Source organism: Apaloderma vittatum, unplaced genomic scaffold (assembly GCF_000703405.1).
Source record: "Apaloderma vittatum isolate BGI_N311 unplaced genomic scaffold, ASM70340v1 scaffold2909, whole genome shotgun sequence".
In the NCBI taxonomy this organism is placed as follows: Eukaryota; Metazoa; Chordata; class Aves; order Trogoniformes; family Trogonidae; genus Apaloderma; species Apaloderma vittatum.
The window spans coordinates 67,705-79,783 of NW_009734479.1; the positions used below are offsets into that span (position 1 = coordinate 67,705).

The window sequence follows — 12,079 nt, forward strand, 5'->3', positions numbered from 1 at the left end:
GTTTTTTTTCCTTTTTTTCTTTTTTTTTAAGTAACTTGTCAAGATTCCCAACACCTCCAGCTCCCAGGAGCTCCTCACGCTGGGACCGACTCCAGGGAAAGGCTGCCACCTGCTGAGGCAAGTCCACAGCTCCTCCAGCAGCTGGAGACTCCGGCAGCTGTGTGGGTTTTTTGGTTTGTTTGAGGGTTTTTTAAGTCCCTTTCAAGTTCAGGCTGATAAATAAACATTTCTCTTCTGTCAGCAATAGCACTGTGCTAAGGTAAATTTCGTGTGTACAAATATGGTGCAACACCAATATAGAGTCCTAAAAATTACAGTTTTCAACACTTTCTATACACACAGAGAGTGAGATCCTTTCAAGTGCAGCGCCATAGTGCTAAATTCATGGAATTATTTTTTTAACCTTAAATAAATAATAGAATATAATGTCCAAGTTATCTGTTGGCTCCTCATGTCAGTCACAGAACATTCTGCTTTTTATTGACATGAATGTGATTGCAAACCATCTCTCCTGTATCAACTTCCTCTGTACATAAGCAGTGTGATGTGCCCAAGAGGGTTTCATGCGCTCTGTAGTTTGCTTTCTATTATGTGAAGCAGGCATGCTTTAAGAGAAAAACCCTATAAAACACACTCCACTTTCATATCTTGTTTCTTGTTGTTGCTGCATTTCTATTTGCCACATTGTGGGTTTTTTTATAAAAGAAATGCATTGTGCTAACATGTTCCACAGTACAGAAATACTAACACCCAAACCTTCATTTTTTTTTAATTTTTTTTAAATAAATATTCATTCACAATTTGTCATTTTGGCTCCCCAATGCAACAAAATTTAGACTCACATGGTGAAGGCTAAATGAAGCACAAACATGTCCATAAATTGCCTCTAAGCTAAACTCACTGAACGGTGGTGTCTGGACAGCCCTGGACAGCCAGGGCCATGCAACAGGAAACATTAGATATAGGGACTTCAGAAAAATTTATATCATCTGCTAATACAGCTCCTAGCGCTCATTTGCTCTTAAGCCACTACTTAAAATGTTTATAACTTCTCTACTTCTGTCCAAGCCATTTAGCAAGCATTTCCCTTTAACAGTTTTTGGACAGAAAACACTATCCTTGAGCCTGATCTCCTAGACACTGCTAGGTAGAGAATTCCTATGCCAGGCCCACAGCAGCATTAAAGCATCCTGGTTTGATTAAATATTCTGCAAATTTACGGCTCAGCAGGAGCAAAATTTATTTGTATAACTATTATAAATACTTGTATAAATACTCAGGGTGAAAACGGATTGACAGCAGATGGTCAGTAGGGAGTTACACATAGATTCAAGGCAACGTACTGGAATCTGCCCTTTTTCTTGAGATGCTTGTATGCATTAACACACACACGGAGGAATTACTGGTTTTGCTAAACAAAATCCCAAAGTTGTATTAAACTGTACCCTATAGGTTCTTTTGCAAGAAAGGACATACATGCTCCAGCTACTTTCATACTCCTGAATGCACAAGCACTTCTGCAGGAGAACAAAGGGGTTTCTTACCGAGCCACAGTAGCATTCCAGGTTTCCACCCAAGCAAATGGCTCAGGAGGACGGAAGCGCCTCTCTGCAAGGGGGGGTGCAGCATACGGGATCCCCAGGAACTGGCTGACATTCCTCCACTGCGAGCCAACATGGATCACCTCAGCTTTGCCAATCAGATCTCCGTGGGACAGGGTGTACACAGAAGGGGTTAAATCCGATTCAGAAATGGGCAAGAATAAATCTATCGGGGCAAGAAGGGAACAGAAGAAAAATAATTTACTTTCTCTTTTCAGAAATTAGAATTAACCCATGGACAAATTCCCCACAGCCCTGTGTTAGAACTGCTGTTTTTGCAGTGGGAATCACCAGCACGAGAGCTGACCCTCGTGTGTTCCTTCTGTATGCCCAAGGAAGGAATGCAAGAGCTCAGGGTACCAGAGAGCCTTCATCACTGTCCCTTGCCTCACACTGTATTGCAAATACTACCCTTTGCTTGAAGTATCTTATGCCAGTATCTACATTTTAGATCGGATATAACTGCTACCTGAATTTATTTTTTGCTTGCAGAAAATCAGGAAATATTAAGGGGTTGTAGTTTGAGATATCTTTTTTCTCTTTTTTTTATAATGAATATCTATCCAAATAAGAGGTTTTTCAATAACGCCTTGCTTTAAAACAGAGCTAAATGATAACTCATGCTATTTATCTCCAAAAACAATTCAATAAGCAGGAACCAAATTCTAAGCCACATGACCAAAACCAAAACCATAAATACTCAAACACAGAAGCCTAGCTTTTATGTCTCAGTCTGTGATTTTGTTTCAATTGACATCAATAAATCCCTTATTAGTTAATCTTTGGTTAGAGTTTTGGGTTTGGGGTTTTTTTGTTTGTTTTCTCCAGAGATGGTCCTTAAGACTTTCAGTTGACTATGGGTTTCAAGACTCCTTGTGTTATTTTCAGAGTTTAAAAGGAAGCACATAAAAAACATCTTCTGCAGATGAAAAGGAAGGAGCTGGACTTTCATTACTGGTTTTCATTCGTTTTTACCATTCTGCACTTTCCAAAACTTTTTTCATATACTACCTTTCCTTTATTATACCTGTTTCAACATTAAATGGTAACACTATAATTTCATGCATTTTTATAAAAAGTATTTGGGGACATTCTTCCATCCTGCTTGGCTGTAACTTTGTTTCACTGATGGACAACTGCCTAGAAGACATCCATATAGCTTCGTGCCTCGTGACGATTTCCTCACTCTTCCACTCACAAGAGCTGTTCACAGGCCACCACAGTTGAGTTCCTCCTTCACAGCTTTAATCTCCTCTTACCTTGTCTCCTGTAGATATTTGCAGCTGGCTCTTTGAGTAAAACCTGGCAGCTGTGCCTCTCCAGGCCATATGTGCATATCTGTGTATCGGGGTAGAGAAGGCATCTTATTTCTGAAGGCTGGATTTCCAGTGTAACTGTTGTACATGACTGGTTTTTTGAACAAGCTATGGGGTAAAACAGGAAGAAAAAGAGTAGGTAAAAAGGTATTCTCAAAGTGTTTTGTATGACGTTGCTATAAGACTCTTAAAATAAAGGTTAAGCAGCCAGGATATAAAAAAGCTCTTAAGCAGAATAACGGGATACAAATGTACTCACCTTCCTAGAACATTCTCCAGAACAGTCAAAGGACAAAAAATTATATTGGCTTTAAAATGGAGCAACAGAGCAAGAGAACTGCTACGATGGGTTTTAGGAGCAGAAAAACATTTTCTAATAAAGCATTGAGGACTTCAGCTGAATTGAAACAGTCCACAGGGAGCCCCAGGGAAAGGTTTCAGAATAAAAAAAAGTGATCTCACTTGCCCCAGTTTGTTGTCAGAGGTGAGTATCCAACATTTTTCCTTTAGAAAAGTTTCTTCAAACAATTATAGGAAAAGGGAAAAAACAGTAAATTACACTGCTCCCCTTCTTAAGGTGAGAACTATCTGCCGCAAAAAGTGGGACCATTCCAAGGACCATTTCTGCAGTAGGTAGGAACTTTTCCATATTTCTACCTTCCCTGCAGCATTGAAGATTTGCCAGTCACAGGAAGCTGAAGGACTCTGCTGTCTAGTCAGGCCACTGACTAAAGCAGTTCCCTTTGTTGTTGCTACAGCCCAATCCCTGTTTCATCCCAGCTCTCAGCTAACCTGCCCTCATGTACCACAGCTGCAGGTTACTTGTGATGATGGTAGGTGGCTCTACTGTCTGTCTCACTTGATGAGCTTCCTTTTAATTGTTCCTCAGAAAATAATGACATCATCCCTTTAATTACTGTCCACAATATTCTTCATGTTGTACAATGACGCAATCACTGTTTTACATCTACTGTATCTTTCATTAGATAAACTATTGCAGGTCCCTTCTCTCAAATTCAGAAACACTGAGGTAGTCTTTAAAAATAAGTAAAATCACTGTATCTATGTCAGAAGGGTGGCAGGGGTGGGTAGAGCTGTTCTTGATTTTTTAAGGCTCACAAGCCAGTATTTTCTGTAAAGCTATGAATAATCATTTCTTACCAGACAGACAAAAATCTCTGGCAGTGGAGAAGTCATTGGATATATCTCTACTAACGTGCACAACTTCAAAGTTTGAGATGGATGAATCCATGAGAACAGAGGACACATTTAAGGATTGCCATATATCCAAATACTCTGCAAAATGAAATATATAAAAATAATATAACTAGAGATAACGGTAAAACTTCAGAAGAAAATAATATGAAGTAAAAGCATTGGGAAGTTCCCCAATGAAAGACTTTCACCTTCCATTGCATCACTGGGAATAAATGAAATAAAATATTCAAAGATCTCCGACAGGTCACGTATAACTAGGCTTACAAAGATATTTAGTTAATAAATAGTTAAGCCATGAGCAGCTTCATCCAGGTTTTCATTTAAAACAAATTTATTTAAATAAAAGCTTTTTGTACAGGCTTAAATACTTTAAAGGAGTTGGCTTATAATACTTGCACACAAGTCCCTGAGCAGGTCCAGCACTAGATCTTTTGGAAACAAGTGGGGAACCTGTATGTGACTGAGCACTCCCAGAACCTTCAGCAGACATCCACATCTATGTCCAGATTAGGAGCTAGTTTCCTAAAACAGGTTTCACCTCAGACCCCTGCAAGATACACATCTACAGCTGAATTAATTACACTAATAAGTGTAATTAAATCCACAGGAGCCAGATGTCCATATTGTCTGTATAGGGAACCTCAAGTGAGTAGCTGAAATGAAGACATCTCTGTTCCCTGCATATATCTACATACAGAGAGCAAGTCCTGACCTTACAGACTAAGTGAAAGTGAGACAACAGTTCTCACAAATGTTATTGTTTTGTTTCACTTTCCTTACAAGAAATGGACATTTTTTCAAAATGTCACAAGGATTATTTTGACCATTTTCGTGTGATTTTGTAGACATAATTACATGAAACTGTTCTAATGTCACATAACTGCAACGTAATTAAGATGCAATTCTATTTCACATGTATATACACATATACATAAATACATACTTATGTATATATAAACATATTACATATGTACAAATATTTATATCTGCATATGTAATATGTACACATACATGTACATGAGTGAGCATATATATACACATACATACTGACTGTAGTATCAAGAAGAATTCTTCTGTCTCACAGTGGAGTTCAAAAAATGCCACAAACATTCTTTTCTCATACACAGACAAAAATATCTGCAGGCTCTCAATTTTGTACACAGAAGTCAAAAAAAGAAGGCTTGGGAAAGAATGGGCCTTTAATTATTTTAGCTCCTTTCAACAGTCCACTATGTTTTAAAAGCAAAGGGCCCTGCTGTGGCCACAAAGTCCTAAACAGAAAGTTGGTGTTACCCTCTCCATGCAAATTGTAGGGTGAGGATAGAGCTGAGTCAGCTGTCGCCTCCCTATTCCTGGTGAGCAGATCTCGTCCTGTTGCTTAAGAGTTCATTTACCACACAGATGCAAAAGTTGTGATTGCTCATTTCATGAAAGTTTTCTTTTAGCCTTCTGAGAAATGGGTGACTTGCAAAGATGGCAAAGTTTCCCTCATTCCCCTCCTCACAGCAAGACAGCTGTGACCACACCACTCAACATCAATTCTGAAGCTCAAATGTGGGGTTCACACAGTCAGGGCTGTGGCATGTCCTCCCCGTGACTTAGAAATCCTGGTGTTAACATAGTCATCGGGTTGATGAGAACCCAAGACTCAAAACAGATCACAGACCAGCCTGGTTGCACCGTTCCTTGAGCAAATAGACATGGAAAAGCAATAACTAAATTAGATTTCAAAATCATTTTATTCCAAATGCTTCATGAAAACACAGGCTAACTGCTACAACCCAGGGCTCTATATTGAACCTAAAAGTCTTTGGTTTTGCAAGATAAATCCTTCCCACAGAACTGTAAACTTCAAGCATGGGTTATCTTCCAGAGAATAAGCCGAAAAAACCCCAATGTTCTACCACCATTGTCAAGGCTGTTACCTTAGTGCTATGTCCTTTGCTCTCACCCTTGATGAAGGACTGATGAATCAACCTATTGTACTTCCATGTAATTTTGGCAACAGCCCAGCTTTAGTTCATGTCTGTAAGCCAGAGGCAAGAAAGCAGCACTGAGTCCCATGAGTCCTTTCAAAATCATTTACTTCCTGTTATATTTGGGAACAACTCTTCAACAAGATAGAGGCTGGAAGTCTGCAGCTAAGCAGAAATTAAGGCAAATTTCCTGTTGCACTGTTACATGTTAGAGACCACAAGCTTACTTGTTATGGCAGATTGTGCAAACATACCCACTGTACTTAATTTTTTCTTCCGCTTAAGCACTAATTATTCAATTGTTTTAGGGGAATACAGTGATTTTAGTCATGTAGAAATTACTACATTTCATATTGTCAATGATTTCTCTATTTTAGAACTGTCTAATATGACCTGTTGCATGACTCATGAGAAAATTTACACCTCTACATCTAGGGTGACAGCTTGCGGCACTTACTTAGATACTTAAAACCAGAAATCACCTCTAAGTGATGGAGAATTACTACTGGAACAAATAATGTCTCTAGGTTCAGACACAAAGCTTGAAGTTACTGGCTGTGGTTCTTCCAAAAAAAGTCTTGTCTGGATTCCACTGTAAGTCAAGAAGTCTGGGTTCATCAGTGGTTTGGGAAGACATTTCACCAGAGTGACTCTCTTCCCATGGCTTCCCTGACTCATCAAATGACCTCGGGCAGTTCTCAAAATCCTCATACGCCTCCTTTTGCCCACAGATCAAACATTCAGAGGAGTTCTTGATAAGCTAAATTCTACAGTCTCAGGCAAGAAATTCAAAGTAATTCCAAAAAAGTAAAATATATTCCTTGGATTTACATCTCCAACACTTTAATTTGGCCCCCTGTACCTATTTCCCTGAAGTTTATTACCTTGCTGTTATTAAAACCTTTTGAAGGTGCTCAAATTAAGCTGGTGAGTGCACGCTGCCCTTATTAGGTAGAAGTAATGTGTTCTACATTTGACAATAAACTAAACTTCCTACTTCTATATTTTACCCTTTTACATGTAATAGTGAAGTTAATAACATTAATTTTAAATACATGTAAGACACAATGAGCATTTTGCAGTCCATGCTAGGCACAGGAGAATGACCACTCCTGATGCAAACATCCATAGATCATATATTCATACCTAAAACACAATTTATTTCACTTACTATTTGCCACAAGTCTCAACGAAGTGATACCTGAAACCTCCCATGACCAACACGAGTTGTTATTTGGGTTGCTTTGGGATTTGTGCTTTTTTTTTTTTTTTTCTCCATTCTCAGTCCTGGACGAAGCATTCACCATCTCAGATTAGATTTATATACTGAGAATTCCAGTATTTTCCCTTTCTGATATTACACCCAGCTGGCCTCAGATGCAGACGAATGCAGAAACACTAGTACTTATTTCAGTGACATTTAACCCATGGCACCACTGTGTACAATAACAGCCAGCACTTAGCTTCAAATGAGATTTTGGCTATTAGTTGCTTCCTTTCCTTCTCTTGGCAGAGGACTCAGCAATTCCTGGAGCCATGCACATTTGCTTCATGACGTGGGCAAACCAGAATTTTCCACAGCTGATCTACACTTGCCTCATCTAGAAACTGCTCTCAAAAAGCACAGAGCTACAAGCTGGCACTGCTTTACTGAAAATGCACCTGATGGGCTGGAAGACATTTCTGGTTTATATATAGGTTAAGCTCTGACCTTCCAAACCGCATTTTGGCAAGCGCTTTGATTGGATAATTACAGGACTCTGAATCCAGCTAGCCCTGTAACTTTTATTGCAAAATTATAGCTGTCCCATACAGAGAGCCTCTCTCTTCCAGATGTTCTTGTTTGGGTAAGCAAGGTTTAAGACTGGATTTGCAGAAGGACTTGCACTGGCCTTACTCTCTTCCCACTCAAGTCATAAGATCGCAAGACTGGAACAGATTTCCTGAGGGCAGAGTTCATCCTCCCACTTTCACAGGCAACAACATTCTAAAAATGTTTTTCATCAAGTCAACAGAAGTTTCATCTCTGATTCAGTGGAAGCAAATAGAGGTCTGTTCTGAGTTTGCAGGAAAATCTGACATTTGAAATAAGGAAACATAGACACAGAGTGCAATAAAATAGGTAAAATTTAGAAGAAGACTAGTAAAGTTGAGGAGGTACACAAATCAGATGAGGTTATCATGAGGTTAGGGAGGTACATAAATCATATTTCTGGGTTCAGTATGCCTAATTTATGTTTGAAAGACAAATTCCAATCTTAATTCTGAAATTTGTGAGCCATATTTAATAGCCTGACTCAAGATAAAAAACATGCTTACAGACTGAACTCAGTGCTTTGTATTTAGAGGTTTTTTCCATTGAAGACTGCTAACCTACCTGCACATGAGCAATCTCCAAAAACAGCAAAAAACACTCAGCTCAGAGTGGACCTTCAGAAAATACACTCCATCCATGGAGATATGAATGATTTAAAAGGAGTTATTTCCTTAAAATTGCTGCATATCTATAACCACACTAAGAATGTGTTATTTATGGCTTTTAGCAGTGAGCAATTTTGCTATGTTAATGTTTTCACCTCCTTCGGTAATTCCAGTTATAATAAATTGTATAGTTATAGTACACTAAAAACATACCAGATATTTAGTCCAGTTTAAAATAAACTGTTTTCAAAAAGCTAAAATCCTCATGTTTACAAGTAGAATAAAAATCAAACTTAAGACCAAGGAGAGAGTAATTCTACACCATGGGTCCAATATGCTGTATGGGGTCACGGCAGATAAGTTCCGAAGGATGGATAAAAAACAAATCTTTGTTTCACACCAAAGATCTCCCTGGCATATCCTTAGCAATGTAGGAAAACAGGAAGAAAAATGATACTATTAGTCACCAAAGCCAGCTACACCAGCAATGGCACTATCACCAGCATCTCTGCTGAGCATGAAAATACTCCACATGCTGAGACAGCCCAATGGGAAATTTATTCCCATGTTGGAAAATCCCGTAGGCACTGCTCAGTGCTGCATCAAGGGAATGACTAGAAATCACCAGGGGATCACAGGAGGCAGAAACAGCAAGGGCCAGGCAGATCATTAATCCATACGCCTTGGTGGTTTATCAATGAATTACTTGATTTGAGTGCAGTGGGAATGAAGCCCATATGATCCGTATACAGTCTACAGTCCCGTGCAAAGATCATCATTTAAGGGTCATTGTCTTCCAGTCGTTGCCAAATCTAAGATAGATAGCCATATCCTGTATAAAACTAAGGACCCCAAAGACACAAATGCTAGTTAGAGTCTGGATAATTACTGTATACAATTCGTAAATCTCATAACAAAGTTCAAAAGTGAGGTTATACATCAGTGTCACTCCTCTCTTCCACATGCACAGGAATATTTTCAGGCTCTCTAGTTTTCTGTAAACACCAGCACTGTTTCTAAAAATCCAGCATGTGCTTGATAGATTGTTCTGTTTTCTTAACTGTAAAGACGTAAACACTTCCATAGGTCAAACTCCTGTGCATAAACTAACAGCACTGTATGACCCTAAAACAACAATACATAATTTCTCATTAAAAAAAGTCTTATCTCTCCCTGTCTCGCAGATGGCTGCAGAAAGTTCCATCTCGAACCTAACTATGAGACCTGACTGTTTTCCTTTTTGCATAACATTCCTCCATATTGACACAGCTCGGCAGAGTTGTTATTTAAATACCAGTGTGTGTAAACCAAGACTGCAACATGACATATTAGCATTTTCAGCATGGACAGTCTTAAAACAACAGCTGTCCTCCCATCAGTGAAGGTTACAGATCATACCTGAAACTTGCCACAGATGGTTCCATACTCAGTGTCATCACACATTTACTTCTTCAGGGGAAAAAAAGCTCCAAATGGAACAAGTTGGACTTTCCCACTCTCTTCAGGCTATCTATTTTTGAAGCCTGTGTCTCAGATAACAGAAATTATGTGGAAATCACAACAGGTCATGCTGTGCTCCATGTGATAGATGTACAGAAGATAAAGACAAGTATTCATTTAGTTTAAGATGTAAACCATACATTCAGTTAAATGCACTACTGGTTGGTGATGAAGCTGGCTTGGAGAGTTTAACCTTGTATCAGAAAGGGCCTACAGGATGAGGTGGTTCTGCTTCTCTGCTCTTGTGAGACCCCACCTGGAGTGCTCCATCCAGCTCTGGGGCCTTCAGCATAAGAAAGACATGGACCTGCTCAAGCATGTCCAGAAGAGGGTCACAAAGATGATCAAGAGGCTGGCGCACATCCGCTGTTAAGGACAGGTTGAGAGGGTTGGGGCTGTTCAGTCTGGAAAAGAGAAGGCTCTGTGGAGACCTTACTGCAGCCTTCCAGTACTTAAAGGGGGCTACAGGAAAGCTATAGAGGTACGCTTTATCAAGGAATGCAGTGATAGAACAAGGGGTAACAGTTTCAAACTGAAAGAGGGTAGATTTAGGTGAGATATTAGGAAGAAATTCTTTTTTTGAGGGTGGTGAGACACTAGAACACGTTGCCCAGAGAAGCTGTGGGTGCCCCCTCCCTGGAAGTGTTCAAGGCCAAGCTGGATGGGGCTCTGAGCACCCTGGTCTAGTGAGAATTGTCCCTGCCATGGCAGGGGGGTGGGAACTAGGAGGGTCCTTCCAACCCAAACCGTTCTATGATTGCATAAATTGTGCTTCTGTAAACTAAGACTCTAGATTTGACATAACATTAACTTCACTATTTCACAGAGCCTTCTGGCAAAAGTATTCAAATTTAAGTATCTTTCTGATCATGGAAAGTTTTATATATTTTATGTATATATATGCTCACATGTACACACCCATATATATGCACACACATGTATATACACACATGACATTGCCCTTTAGATAGCAACATTTTCTCATACACAGCAGTCATATTTTTTTTCCCCCATGTATAAGCAATACCACAATGTAGCAAATTCCGTCACTGCTAGTTTTCCTGTGATGTTCAACTCTAAACCCATTAATCTTCTACAGCCTGTAATAATGTAATATAATGATAAAGGGTTTGAAAAATGATAAAGGTTTTTGAAAAGTTTCCAAAATCCCTGACAATGCAACACCGAGCAATCCGACCTAAATAATCAGGATGATAGTTTTACAAACAAAATGAGGCAGAAGCTAGGAAGGACAGATGGTGTCCAGTTGCATTTTGAATGTGTTGCTGCATACACTGGTGTCAGAGACCCAAGGAGTACACAATACTAGTGCTAATTTGACTTCCAGGCTAGTTGTGCTCTCTATAATTCACTGACTTCTCCTTACTGCTTTCCTCAGGACATCTGCTCTAATCCAGGATCCTGCCTCTTTGTGAGAAGGTCTGCTTGCTTGAGTGCTGAACCAGACCTTTGCAAACCAGAGACATCTCTACTTGCTCTTTATCTGCAAAGATGACCTGGACATAGGTGTGATGGATGAAGATTGTTACTAAGGGTAAAATGAGCACCTCACTTGCTATGGTCACGTTCTGGGCAGCCTTTAGAGTAGAAACGAAATAATGGATAGAAAGGCCCAATTTTCTTTAGTGCCGCCTAGGTTATTATTTCCCTATATTTAAGGAAGCAAGAAAAATATCAAAGGAAAATGACAAAATTACTACTGGGAGGAACAAAACTTCAGTAAAGAGGTTTTCTACATGCCAAGGAAAAAAACGTTTGCAAAGAAGTTGAATTACTCAGTCTACACATTACCTCACTAGCTGCTCAAAGCATTTCACAAAAAAGAGATAGTTTTCCTTCTATTACATTAAAACGATTATTTATAAAAGCACAAATTCTACTAAAAATACAAACAGTCTGAACACAATCATGACTGGTGGTCACAGATATGACGATAAATAAATTCTGAACTAAATATTGAAAATTCTTTACAATACTAACCATTTCCTGCAAGCCCAGTTACGTATTGTGTAAGGAAAGACAGACA

General features: G+C 39.2%; 1 protein-coding gene across 1 annotated transcript in view; it reads right to left on the bottom strand.

The window, feature by feature from the left end:
• TG (thyroglobulin) overlaps nt 1–12,079 on the bottom strand; it is a gene marked incomplete at both ends in the record, with an annotated part of 111,186 nt that overhangs the window by 61,100 nt on the left and 38,007 nt on the right. The window contains 3 exon segments of the mRNA XM_009876276.1: nt 1,545–1,767; nt 2,861–3,025; nt 4,079–4,213. Of these exon segments, the coding sequence (XP_009874578.1) occupies nt 1,545–1,767; nt 2,861–3,025; nt 4,079–4,213 (523 nt within the window).